Source organism: Vicugna pacos, chromosome 1, assembly GCF_048564905.1.
Source record: "Vicugna pacos chromosome 1, VicPac4, whole genome shotgun sequence".
NCBI classification, from domain to species: domain Eukaryota; kingdom Metazoa; phylum Chordata; class Mammalia; order Artiodactyla; family Camelidae; genus Vicugna; species Vicugna pacos.
Window position 1 is genome coordinate 85,134,563 of NC_132987.1, and position 12,452 is coordinate 85,147,014.

The following is a 12,452-nucleotide window of genomic DNA, read 5'->3' on the forward strand; positions in this document are numbered from 1 at the left end:
GCGCCGCCCCGGCTCGGCTCGCACCCGCGCGCAACAGGCCGAGCCCGGTGAGTGGAGCGATCCCCGCCCGCTGCCCCGCGCCGCGGGACCGGCGGTCGTGCTCATCCTGCGGGCGCCGAGGCGCTAGTGCGGGTGAAGCAAGGTCGGGGTTGTGGGGGGAGGACTTCAGGGCCGGCCCCCGGACTCGGGCAGGGAGCTTCGCTGCGGTCGGGCCCGCGCCGGCGGGCGCTGGTGGTTGCGGTATGGGGGACGCGCGCCGACGCGCTCCACTGTCCCGGGGACGGGGACGCTGGACACGCCGGGTCTGGCGCCGCCGGGATCCGGGACTAGGGTCGCGAATGGCCTGGGCGCCGAGCGTGTAGCTACGTGCTCGGCCTGTGGTCTGGAGACAGGACGAGCACGTGGAAAGTTTGGAGGGTTGGCATGGGGGGTGGTGCCCGCCTTCGCGCCGGCGCGGCGGGCTCTCCTGGAGCGCGGCCCCCACGTGGGCGCCGCACATGGGCGGCAGGCAGGGCCTAAGAGCCGGGCTTTACTGCTGGGAAACCTGAAGTGCGGGCTTAGGGAGCTGCGTCTCTCCCGCCACACCCTGACTTTCAAATTACAGCCTACTCCTCCGCTTCATTCATCGGTCACCGAATGTGCCTAGGACAGCTGCCCGACTGTTGGCGTCCATCGGGTTAATTAGACCAGGTTGGTCACTGTGTTTTCAGGACGTACAGGCCTGTGAATCGCAGGCTCTGATTACTTCACTAACAAGCTGTAAATCCAGCGCCAGGCCTTTCATTTCACCGGTCTCAACTTTAAGTGGAAGAGCCTGATTTACCCAGCTTCTTCCACCATCGGCTCTCTGCCCTCATCCTTTGTAACCTCATGGTTACTAAAATACATTAATGAGATATGACCCATTCTTTCTAAAATAGAACCAAAAACATAAGTACCAATCACAGCTTTAAGTCAATAGGAGAACCACTTTCCCCTCCCTGACTTGATAAACTTTAACGTGGGCCTAAGAGAAATGTTTTAGGTGGTTACTTTTTTTTTTTAACTTCTTTTTTGACTTCTCCTCCTCCTCCTTTTTTTTTTTTTTTTTTAAACTGTGTTACTGCGGATTTCTGGGCCCTAGCTACCAGAATTGCTAATCCAGTAGGCTTGATATGGGGCCCAGAAATTTGCATGCTAACAAGCGTTCCTGGTCACTTGACTACACTCTGTAAAACACAGCTCTGGAGATTATAAAGACACGCCTACCTTCCCTGCTTGGTAATGACCACTGATGGCTAAGAGGCCTCTCAGCTCTGACAGTACTTTTAAATACCCAGGCTACAGCTGCCATCCGAATAATCCCCACTGAACAAACCATCTGTCCCCCTCCCCCACTCTGTTTTGTGTAAGGCTTTTGAGATTTTCCTCTAAAATTGTATACAAAAGATGAAAGAAGGGGAAAAAGACTTTATTCAGCAAATGTTTATTGAGGACTTACATGCCACGCTCTGTACTAGGCTCTGGGAGTGTGCGGATAGCTGTCTTGTGTTAGGACTTCTCAGAGAAGAAGGTTCTCTCCATAGAGAAGAAGGTTGGGACACTTAAAAATATAAAGGCTTTATGTATATTTGTTTGCTGTAGAATGGGTACCAGTACTGATTTTCTTGTGGAGTTTAATCCTTCAAAGTTGTTTACATTAGCTGGTGTTTTTTATCTGGGGGCAGTTAGTAAAATATGAACCTTGAATCTTTAGACTTTTTACATTTTAATGCTATAGTTAACTCAAAGTGGAAACAGTTGCTTTTTAAAAGCTTGCTCCCCGCCCCCCAGCTTTATAAAAATATTTACTCTTCTGTTTGGGTGGTCCGTGCAGTTTAGAGGCAGGCTTGTGTTGGCTGTACTTTTCTAGACAAAGCATTCTCTTGCTTAATTCTTGTATTTCTTAGATTCCAAGACACACTTTTTTTTTTTACACTTCTGAAATTGTGATGCAGCTTATTATTTTTGTATGTTTATTGTGGTGGGCTGTGTCCTCTGTTGTCCTCTCCACCTTCCAAAAGCTGTTAAAATGTTTGTCTTACAATATGGATAGAGTGAGAATCAGAGAAATAGTATGTTTACCCAGTAACCTCTAAGCTTGGTTCCAATTAAGCAACAGATCATTTCAATATGAACATAAGCAGTAAATGATGTAACTTTTGGCAGTATAAGTACTGAAATTTATGTTCTAACAAAAGCATTTGTTATGCACCGTTGTGGTTTATTTTGTCAGTGATTGGAGATGGGAAAAATGCTCCAAGTGATTTTATTTTTGGCTGAAGTATTTTGCACATTTTTTTTACCACTCATCCTGGTGAGCATGCTTATGCTGTTTCCATCTATTATGCTTAAAGAAAACAGGCCTTTTGTTTGCATCTTCCTGCTGCTCACATCCCTTAAATAAACTTAATTGACAGGTTGTGAGGGATAAGAGATGTGTGGCTGAATATGAAATTATTTTATCATTATAGGATACCTTTAATGATCCAAACCTTCTGAGCCAACCTAAGAGTTTTTAAAAATTAAATGTGAGCCATGTGTCAGGGGGTCCCCAAGACAACCCCTAGGGTTGGTGATTTGCTAGGACTCACAGCTGATTTATTACAGCGAAAGAAGACCAAGCGCACAATTGCTGCAGCCGCTAATTTTGACAACACGTGTGAAGTGCCGCGAACCAGGGAAGCTCATTAGACACTCAGTGCCTAGGGTTTTTATTGGGGGCTGATCAGGCAGGACCTCCTTGCCTGGCAGACATCAAAGTTCCTGACGCCCAGAAGGAATGCAGGTGATGGTCATAACCCCCATCGTTTGTAGAGTTGAGGCTCAGTGAGTTCCTATTATCAGTTAATGGCGGTGAGAACACTCTCGGCTACATGCTGGCGTTTCAAAGGATAACAAGTAAATTTTCTGCACACGCAGGACTATTGACTGAATCTGTTTTCATATCTTTTTGTATTTCTACATTTCTGGGTTCCAAGTTCTAGCAATATTTTGTCTCACTGAAGCCTTGATTCTTCAGTTGAGAAATCAAGCTGGTCTGTTTCACTGAAAAGGAATAGGAAGCATTTTCAGAAAATGTGTCTCATTGATGATAAATCCTAAAGCACCAAATTTGTTTCTTCCCCTAAGTTTAAGGGAAAAAGCTTTTAAGCTTAAGCCCTTACCCATTCAAGGGAAGCTTTCAGAATAAGTTTGTATTAGTTTCCTGCCATGGTCCTGTGTTTCCCTACCAAAAGCACTTGGTCTTTTGAAGGAACTGAGCTGCTTATGGGTTCAAAATTTAGGAGCTAAAATGAGACTTCTAGAGAGTTTTATATATTTGTGCCCGCTTATCCGTGGAAGATAATGTGCCAAGACCCCTAGTGGATGCCTGAAACTGGATAGTACTGAACTCTATATATAATAAGAGTTTTTTCCTATTCATACATACCTACAATAAAGTTTAATTTATAAATTAGGCACAGTAAGAGAATATCTGAATTGCCAGCATCACTACTTCTGTGCTTTGAAGCCATTATCAAGTAAAACAAGGGTCACTTGCACACCATCTCTGCAATAACATCGACAATCTGATAACCACGGTGGCCACTAAGTGACCATTGGGCTGGTTACACTGGACAAAGGGATCTTCTAAATTTATTTTCTAGATTTATTCTGAACTTAATCAATTCTAAATTTATATGTAAGTTGTCGTAAGTGTGACACGTTCTGCTGCCTGCTTCCCAGGCCAGACCATTCATTCTACTCAGTCCACAGTGTAACTGAAATACAGCTTAGTTATAATGATAAAAGAGCAGAAAACTGTTCTTGCAATTCTGATAACCCAATAAAATAGAAATGCATAACACTTATAAATAAGTTACTGGTCTCTGGGAAAAAGTGGTTTTCCTAAGCACAGTGGTTTTTAACCTTTTGAGGGGATGGGGACTCCTTTAAGAATCTGGTTAAAGCAGTGAATCCCCTCCACCCTAGCCTTCCTATGGGGAAAAAATGTACCATAAAACAGAATTTTGCAGTTTCAGGAAATTCACATAATTTGAAGTCCTGCTCTTGAAGTCCAGGTGAAGGGCATCTGCGCTGCGAGCGGGACGGCAGTTGTGGTTTGGGGTGGCTCTGAGAGACCTTGGCAACACTTAGGAGGGTTGCTTCTCTTAAGACTCAAGTGTGGTCTGTGGCCCAGCAGCAGCATCATTACCTGTGAGCTTGATAGAGATGCAGACTCTCAAGCCCCACCTGACGTCTAGGTGCCCAAGGGGATGTGTGTGCCCATGAAAGCCAGAGGGAGGAGCGCTGTGTTAGAGGTTAATGATGTTGCTATTTGTTGTGTCTTATGTTAGTTAAAAAGTTACAACTTTTAAAAGGCTTGGGATGTAACTGTATTTACTCTTCATTTTTCAGCTCCTAATTAGTTTCTTGTTTTATTTTTTAATGGGAGGTTTCTGGTAAAGTGTCGATTTTTAACAATAAGCTGAGGTTGGAAGTAAGGTGGCCCAGGGGCTTGAGGAAAGACTTGGGAGCAGGCTACTTCTTGCTTCAGCCACCAGGTGGCACCACTGTCCCCGATGGTCTGGACAGCAGCCCTTGGTAGTTCTAGGTCAAGTGTTTTTAACTCAGTGCATCTAATTAGAGCCGGGACCTGGTGCTGATTAAAGCCAAATATAAGATTTCGACTTTGCTTCGTCAATGGCCATAGGCTAAAACTGTGACTCGGAACTGCTGAGGCCATTGAATTGTTTAATTTGGGATAATTATACCTCCTAATAAGTAATGCATTCTGTGACTTAGTGCTTGTGTACAGGAGAAACATGCTTTCTGTGAATGTGTGATCTGAGTGGTGTTTGAGGCTGAGTCATACCTTGGAAGAAGTGGTGTTGGCTTCCCACTGAATCTTATCCTGGAGGAAATGGCCTTGGCTGAGAAGAGTCCGTGTGCTTGTTGTGTGTGCACTCCTGACGCCGGCACTGGGAAACCCAAACACGTGTTTTGTCCTTTTGGCAGGTTTGCAGCTCCTTGCAGCATTGTGCTGAAGACAACAATGCCGAAGAAAGCGAAGCCTGCAGCAAATGGGCAGGAAGAGGGGCCTGCTCCCTGTAAGCAGATGAAGGTGGAGGTGGCCGAGGGGCCTTTCCCTTTGAACTTTGACAGCCCCAGTGGCCTCTTTGAAAGTTTAATCTCACCCGTCAAGGCAGAGACTTTTTTCCAGGAATTCTGGGAGCAGAAGCCCCTTCTCATCCAGAGAGATGACCTAGCGCTGGCCACATATTACCAGTCCCTGTTCAGGCTCTCAGACCTGAAGAGCCTGTGCCGCCAGGGTGTGTACTACGGGAGGGACATCAACGTCTGCCGTTGTGTCAGTGGGAAGAAAAAGGTTTTAAATAAAGATGGCAAAGTGCACTTCCTTCAGCTGAGAAAAGACTTCGACCAGAAAAGGGCAACAATTCAGTTTCACCAACCTCAGAGATTCAAGGTAATGGATCTCCGCGGTGCAGGGGCCTCGTGTGTATTGAAGCACTAACACTTGGCTGCTGATCAGCTCAGGGGTTTGATTATGATTAGCCTCCTGCCATCAGTTGAGTTTGAGAAGAGGTAGCACCTGTCTGGTCTTCAGATGCACTCCAGCTTCAGTGATTTTTGTGTTCCCTTTTGGCTAAACAGGATCTCTAACAGCTTGGGGTGGACATGGCTAGGTGTCACTGAGCTGCAAAAACTAAATTATATTGCAAGTTTATAAAGTTTGTTAAAGTGACATGACAGCTCCAGGAGCATCTCCGTGGGCTGGTGTATGTTTTGCTATATGGTAGGCATCTCTGTTTGGTTTGTCCCATCACTATGATTTAAGGCATGATAGCATCAAGGTGATCATTTTCTTCATGAAGTTGCCTCCCTCTGCTGCCTCCATCTGCCAAATCAGAGGCTTTGGAGCAGTGACCAGACCACACAGCAGCTGCATGTTCAAGAAAGAGACTTCACCCTTCTTAAGAGCCACCGGGCTGAGGGGCAGGGCCCTGGAACTGCTGCTGGGGGCAGTCATAGGTGGACGGTAGCTTTGATTTGCCAGTTGGAAAGACTGGCTAACTTTTCTTTATTCTCCATCAGTGGTTGACATTTGAGGAATAATTTGCACCCCACCCTCCACCCCATGCTCATTTTCTGTGTTTGTAAAACGTAGACCTAGGATGAGCTAATCTGCTCTCACAGAGGTTTGAGATCTTTATGTGACAGGTAGCTCAGAGCAACTGAGGGCCTGTTCTTAGGTAAAAGTTCATCCCCCTTCAGAAATCCCCTTCTGTGACCCGTGGCTGAATTGCCCCATCAGCACGGGAGGAGGGGGAGAGCAGTGCGTGAAGTCCCACGTCGAGGGGCTGAGTTCTGGCTGTGTGGCTCCCAGGGCCTTGTCACCAGCTACCAGGAATGCCTCTTATGACTGAATTCAAGGTGCCTTGTTAGATCCGTTAGGCCTCACTCATCTTGTGAATGCCTTTCCCTTTTTTGTCCACGGCCTCCTGAACCTGTTTGTACTCTTGCATAAAGTGAAAGTATTCTGAAACTTTTCAGTATAAGTCCTCACTCCAGATATTCCATCTCATGCAGCCCTGAGCAGTTGAAATGCCCCTGCAATGCCAGCCTTTTGGCTCTAGCACCCAAAAGGAATTTATGAATCACTTGCCAGACCAAGTGGTGATTTGCATTCAGAAAATATGGACAACAGGGTACTTCGCTCTGAGCTAGTCTTTGACTCTACTTGGCTAGAATCAGCACTTTTTTTTTTAAGAGTGTTTTTTCAACGCCTAAGAACTATGACTGGAAAAGACCAGTGAGGTTGATTACATGTAATTTGGTTGCAGACCAGCGGGAAGTTATTGTTTGGTGTGTGTGTGTGGGGGGGGTCCTCTGCGGCTGTCTTTTCTGTGCTTCAGAATCATCCTGGGCTCTCTGCTCATCTGCCTAAGCGCTGCACATTCCTCCTTCCCAGTTTCCTGTGGCCGAACGCATTCCCTGTGCCCTGTTGACTCAGCTCTTAGCGGTGTTCATTAAAGCGGGAAGGATGCACTTTCCCAGTCTCCACTCCGCCCCCAGGCCAGACTAGGGTGCATCCTGTTTGTTTTCTCTCTCCACCACCAGGACCTGAGAAACCTGTCAGCTGCAGGCTCTCACCCGCTTGCTGGGTTCTAAGTAGTGTTATGTGGCAATTTCGTGTTGCGTGTGTATGTTTACTAGTGGACACAGCGCTCTCAGGATAGAGAAAATCTGGAGCAGTTCCTCTCTGGCCAGGGTGAGAGACTGTCAGAGTGAACAGTCAGCCCTTTCTTTATCAGGTCCCAGAATGTGCACAGCTTATTATGCTAGTTAGTCTGGAAATGAACAGCCTAGAGGTTGTTGCCCACCTGCTTTGTGTGATCTGTATATCAAAAGTCCACTTGAATTTACCAAATACTTGCACGTGTGTTCACTGTCAGTCTTTGCAGCAGACATTTGAAATCATTAGAGCAGTCGCTGTGGTCTCCATTGAAGTTCACAAATGGGACTTCCATAGCTACTAAGGAAGGACTTCTGACTCCAGATTGAGGGCATTTTCCTAACCATATGTCTAAAGATGTTAACTGAATTATAGTAGGGCTTTTGGCATGCTTGTTTTTGCTTTTCTTTAGGCATGAACGTGGGCTTCTGGGCTTAGCCGTTGCATTCGGCTTTGATAATGCTTGTAGGTCAGTGGAGAGAGGAGGGGCTCCCCCCTCGCTTTCCTGTTGTCCTGGGGTCCTCCTTGGCTTCTCCAGACATAGCTGGGAGACAGGAGTTAAAGGAGACAGATTTCAGTAGCCTTGTTTTTGCCTAAGTCAGCTCTGGTGAAACTGTAACATTTGTATACTGCTTTGCATTTTAGATAGGATCTGAGATGAGTTTTATGCTGTTCCCCACCATCTTAGGATAGGAGTCTTCACTTATACAAACAGAGAAGTTGAAGTCACCTAGCTTGTAACTACAGCTTGGACTGACGTGGTTTGACTCCAGATCTCTTTCTAGTGGACCACACTTGCCAGATTCGGAAGCTAGAGGTCCGAGAGAAAAACTGTACAAAGGATAGGGTTTTCAGTAACCTTTAAGAAGAAAAGAGATGTGTACTCCTCAATTCCAGACCCAGAAGCTTGAGTTAGGAGCCATAAAGTCACTCAAGGTTCTGAGACACCACTAGGGCCATCAGAGGGGCTGGGGGTGGGGAGAGGGGAAGCAGGGAGAGAGAAGCCGGTTCCAGTTACTGTATAAATGGAATTACAGAGCCAGGTATCCATTAGGCTGCTTGGGAGATCTGCTAACTCTTTGGAGCTATTCAGATGCTATTAAATTATTATCCTTCCTGTGTTAAGTAGAATCCCTGAGATGCAGAGTAGCCCAGTGGTCTATATACAGGTGTCTCTCAAAGCTTCTTTCCTGCTGACCCAGTTCTTCCCCACTTGGTATTTGTAATACTGCAGATTTTTTTTTTTCACTCCAGTGGCAGGATTGACTCCCAAGCCGCGGTCATTGGTTTCCTTAGCAAATATTTAAATACTTCAATGTCTTCTGAGTGCCAGGCACTGGACATTCATATGCTTGAAACGTGGGGCCCCAGTGTTCTTTGTAGGTGGCTCTTCTCTAAGACAGTCCCCTGGAGAGGCAGTGCGGAGTTGTGGCAAAGGTGTGGGCTCTGCAGCCAGGCTGCGTGGATTTGAATCCCAGGATTTGAATCCAAGAGAGAGTTGCTGGGAGAGGGGTAGAACTACAGTGTGAAGTAAAGCCCTCGGAGATAGTGCCTGGCCTGTGAGAAGCGCTGGCACCCACGTGGCCAGGTTGGGCCTCTCCGCTCCTCGCCTGCCTTGGGAAGATCAGTTTCTCCCTCCCAGGGGTGGTGGCTCCTCTCTGGGTCAGGCCCTGGGGAGCTGACTGGGGCCGGAGGGAGGGAGCATGACTCGCCTCCGAGCCCCCTTCTCCGTCTGTACCCTCTTCCTAAGCTGTCATTTCCTCTCCCATTGCTCTAATACCAGTGCTGTGAGGGCTGGTCCCCAAGTGTAAATCCCAGTCCTTATAGCTTGCAGGAACTTCAGACTTCGCCAGCCAGAGGCTTCCTTAAAAATGCCTCCACATGGGGGTCTTAGCAGCTCAGACTTAACGTTTCTGAGGTACAGCTTTTCTGTTTTCTCCCTGAAAACTTGTTCTTTAGCAAATCTCCCATTTCAGTGGAACTGGGAGCTAACCAACTGCCTCAGTCAAAAGCCCAAGAGTATTTGTCGGTCTTATTCTGCCCCCTCCCACACCCCTTTGTAGCTGGGCCATCGGGATCCTGTCAGTGCTGCTTCTAGAGCACATCTCGGCATTGCTGCTCATCTCTCCTGTAACCAAGCAGGACCCTCCCTCACATCCTCTGCTGTAGCTCCTCTCTGAAGTACCCAGATAACAGTATCTGATGCGCATTTCCTGAGTTGTTTTACAGATGCTAAAACCACCACCAAATGGGAGAAGTTAACTACTTGATAATCATGGGCACATAGCCCCCAGACCTACTGGCACCTAAAGATTAATACTGTTAACCCCTGTGACACCGCCCTGTTACCTCACCATCAGCCCATCACAGAATTGTGCACGAGCTGATCGCATACCCTGGGACTGCCCACGTCACCTTTAAGAGTGCTTTGCTGAAACCCTTCAGGGAGTCGGGGTTTTAGAGCAGGAACCACCCATACTCCTTGTATTAGCGCCTTTGTAGTAAACCCTGTGCTCTCCTTCACCACCACTCGGTGCCAGTAGATTGGCTTTACTGCGTGCGCGGGCAGGTGGGCGGACCCAAGTTTGGTTCAGTGACACCACCACTCTGGTCACTTCCCCCTTACGCTGCTGCCTTAGTAGCTTCCTGATTGCCCTCTCTCGCTTTTCTACCATCCATTCTCCATACCGTAGCTGGAGAGAACTCTTATAAACGAGAATTGGGCCATATCTTTGTCCTGTTTAAAATCCTTCGTGACTCCCTGTTGCCTGCCTCGCTGTTGCCTTGTTTATCTGCCACCTCTTCTCTGCTGTGCTGCGCTGGACGGAAGGGTCTTGAGGGCAGAGGTGCTGGCTCAGTCACGGATGAACTCCCAGTGTCTGGAACGTAGCAGCTGTGCATTAAAGACTTGCTGAGCAAATAGGATCATGTTCTCCTCTTACTTCTAATGTATTTTTCACCTCTTCCTCCTCCACCTTTCTTTCCCTTTTTTTTAAGGATGAGCTTTGGAGGATCCAGGAGAAGCTGGAATGCTACTTTGGCTCCTTGGTTGGCTCGAATGTGTACATGACGCCCGCAGGAGCTCAAGGCCTGCCACCCCATTATGATGATGTCGAGGTGAGAGGGGAGGAAACTGCTGGGCTCCGGGAGGAGAGAGTTGCTGCCAGGTCAGGGGGTCGTAGGGTTCAGCTCAGCTCACCAGCTGGGTCTCGCCCACTCTTCCTGTGTGGGCTCTGGAGAGCTAGACCTCCCTCACTTCGGTGAGGGGCCAAAATTAATCCCACCAAACTGGTTTCCTGCTCCTTCAGAAAGGGGAGAAATTATTTCCTAATAGAAAAAGCCGCACATTCTTATGAAGCAGGTATTTATTGAATTTATCTACAGAAAAGTGTGATTGGCCTTTTTCTTTAATTTCACAACGTATGGTCTTTAATAAGGTGGGGTCACAAGTAATCCTTCCATCTGCTTTCATTTTGTCCTTTTTCTGTAACTGCCAAAAATATATATATTTTTTCCATTTGTGAAATTCTTGGGGAAGCTCGAATGAAGGTCATGGTTTCACTTAAGCACTGGCACCTTGACAAGTGTTGATTTCACTCTCATGTGGCTGCCAAAAAAAGTTAACTCTTTGGCTTAGGTATTTTGTAATTTTATTTTTGTACTAATACAATGTGTGAACATAGAGTTATTAGTCAGAAGAAACCTGTTTTTTCCTCCTTTGAGAGCAATTTGATATCAAGACATTTTCCAAAAGTTTTTTTTAAAATTTTTTAACAGAACTTTAAAATATCTTTGGTTGAATGAAGAATTAAAAAACTTGAAGTCTTCCTCTGTGCCAGGGATTATAGTCAGGATTTTAGACACCCAGTAGTATCTGAAGCTTGGCTTTTCCATCAGAGATTATAGGCTTTCTGCTGTCTTGATAGGAGATTTATGGGGATGCGATAGTGGGCTGGATGGTGGAATATAAAGAACTCTTGTGAGGCTTTATGAAAGTGAAAAGAATGAATAGTCTTCCAGTGTCAGGGTTCATGATGACCTGGTTTTAAAAGTGATTACTGGTAATGGTAACTTGTATTTCAGTGTGGAGTGAAATGCATCTGTGACCTTTCATTTTTATTTTTCATCTGAGATTTGTAATTCGTCTAAGCCCCGGCAGGGGAGACTCTAGGAGCACTTTGCCTGTGAGCCGTCAGGAGGCTCCCTGACACTCCCGGGCCCTGGGCTCCGCAGGTCTTCATCCTGCAGCTGGAGGGAGAGAAGCACTGGCGCCTGTACCGCCCGACGGTGCCCCTGGCGCGGGAGTACAGCGTGGTGGCCGAGGACAGGATCGGGAGGCCGGCACAGGAGTTTACGCTGAAGGTACGGGCTGCCGTGGTGCGTGCCTCTCCGGCGAGAAGTTTGGCTTGAGGGTTAGTGTTTGTGTCCTGGTCCCCTGGGAACGTATCCAAGAGACTGTGGGCGGGTGGCTCTCATTCCACGTAGCTGGTGCGGGGAGCTTCTGAGGGAGCCCTGGTGGTCGGTACTCATGGAACTGAGCTGAGCAAATGTTAGGTTCGTTTTGCATACCACCTGCCTCCGAATATAATCCAAGTTCGACAGGAATGAAGTATGGATTCAGTGACCGCTGACTTCTCTAGAGTAAACGTGGAAGGCACGGCCTTGGCAGCTTCACCAGGTCCGAGACAGTGGTCAGTGCTGGGTCGTAGGTCACCTAGGCAGCCCACGGCCGGGGACTCCTTAGCTTTTCTGTAGGTAAAATTCCAGTTTGATCCCTTGTGCTTGTGCTTGTGCGGTAGACTCTCCGCGCGCCCTTCCCTTCCCCGCATACAGTCACCAGAATAGTCACCCTGCAGGCTCCGGGGAGACCTGTGCTGGACGGAGCATGTGCTGGCCTGTTGGCACCTGCTGCTGAGACAGCATGTCTTTGAGCTGTTAGCCTGGGTGGGATCAGAGCCAAACCCCGCAGGTGAGGCTGCTGCGAAGAAATCTTAGAGAAATAAGAACAGCTGCATAATTAAACTTTATACCTTTTCCTACAAAACTTCGATTTAATTTCCTTCAGTGGTAAAAGTTGATTCAAACCATTCCAAAGATTCTAAGTCACCTGGTAGACTTGCACAGGGCTATTGTTTTTGTATTTCTTGTGTCTTAAAGTTGTAATTAGTATCTAATTCTCACTCACTGCCTTGTG

The 12,452-nt window shown here is 47.2% G+C and overlaps 1 protein-coding gene across 6 annotated transcripts in view; it reads left to right on the forward strand.

The window, feature by feature from the left end:
- Positions 1–12,452, forward strand: part of RIOX2 (ribosomal oxygenase 2) — a 25,365-nt gene continuing 12,913 nt past the window's right edge. For 4 of the 6 annotated variants that reach the window (XM_072966833.1, XM_072966851.1, XM_072966848.1 and 1 more), the window contains exons 1-4: positions 27–142; positions 5,020–5,488; positions 10,256–10,375; positions 11,492–11,620. In XM_072966833.1, coding sequence (XP_072822934.1) covers positions 5,057–5,488; positions 10,256–10,375; positions 11,492–11,620 — 681 coding nt within the window. In that variant the 5' untranslated portion in view covers positions 27–142; positions 5,020–5,056. The other 2 variants (XM_072966839.1, XM_031672288.2) reach the window with 2 other exon arrangements.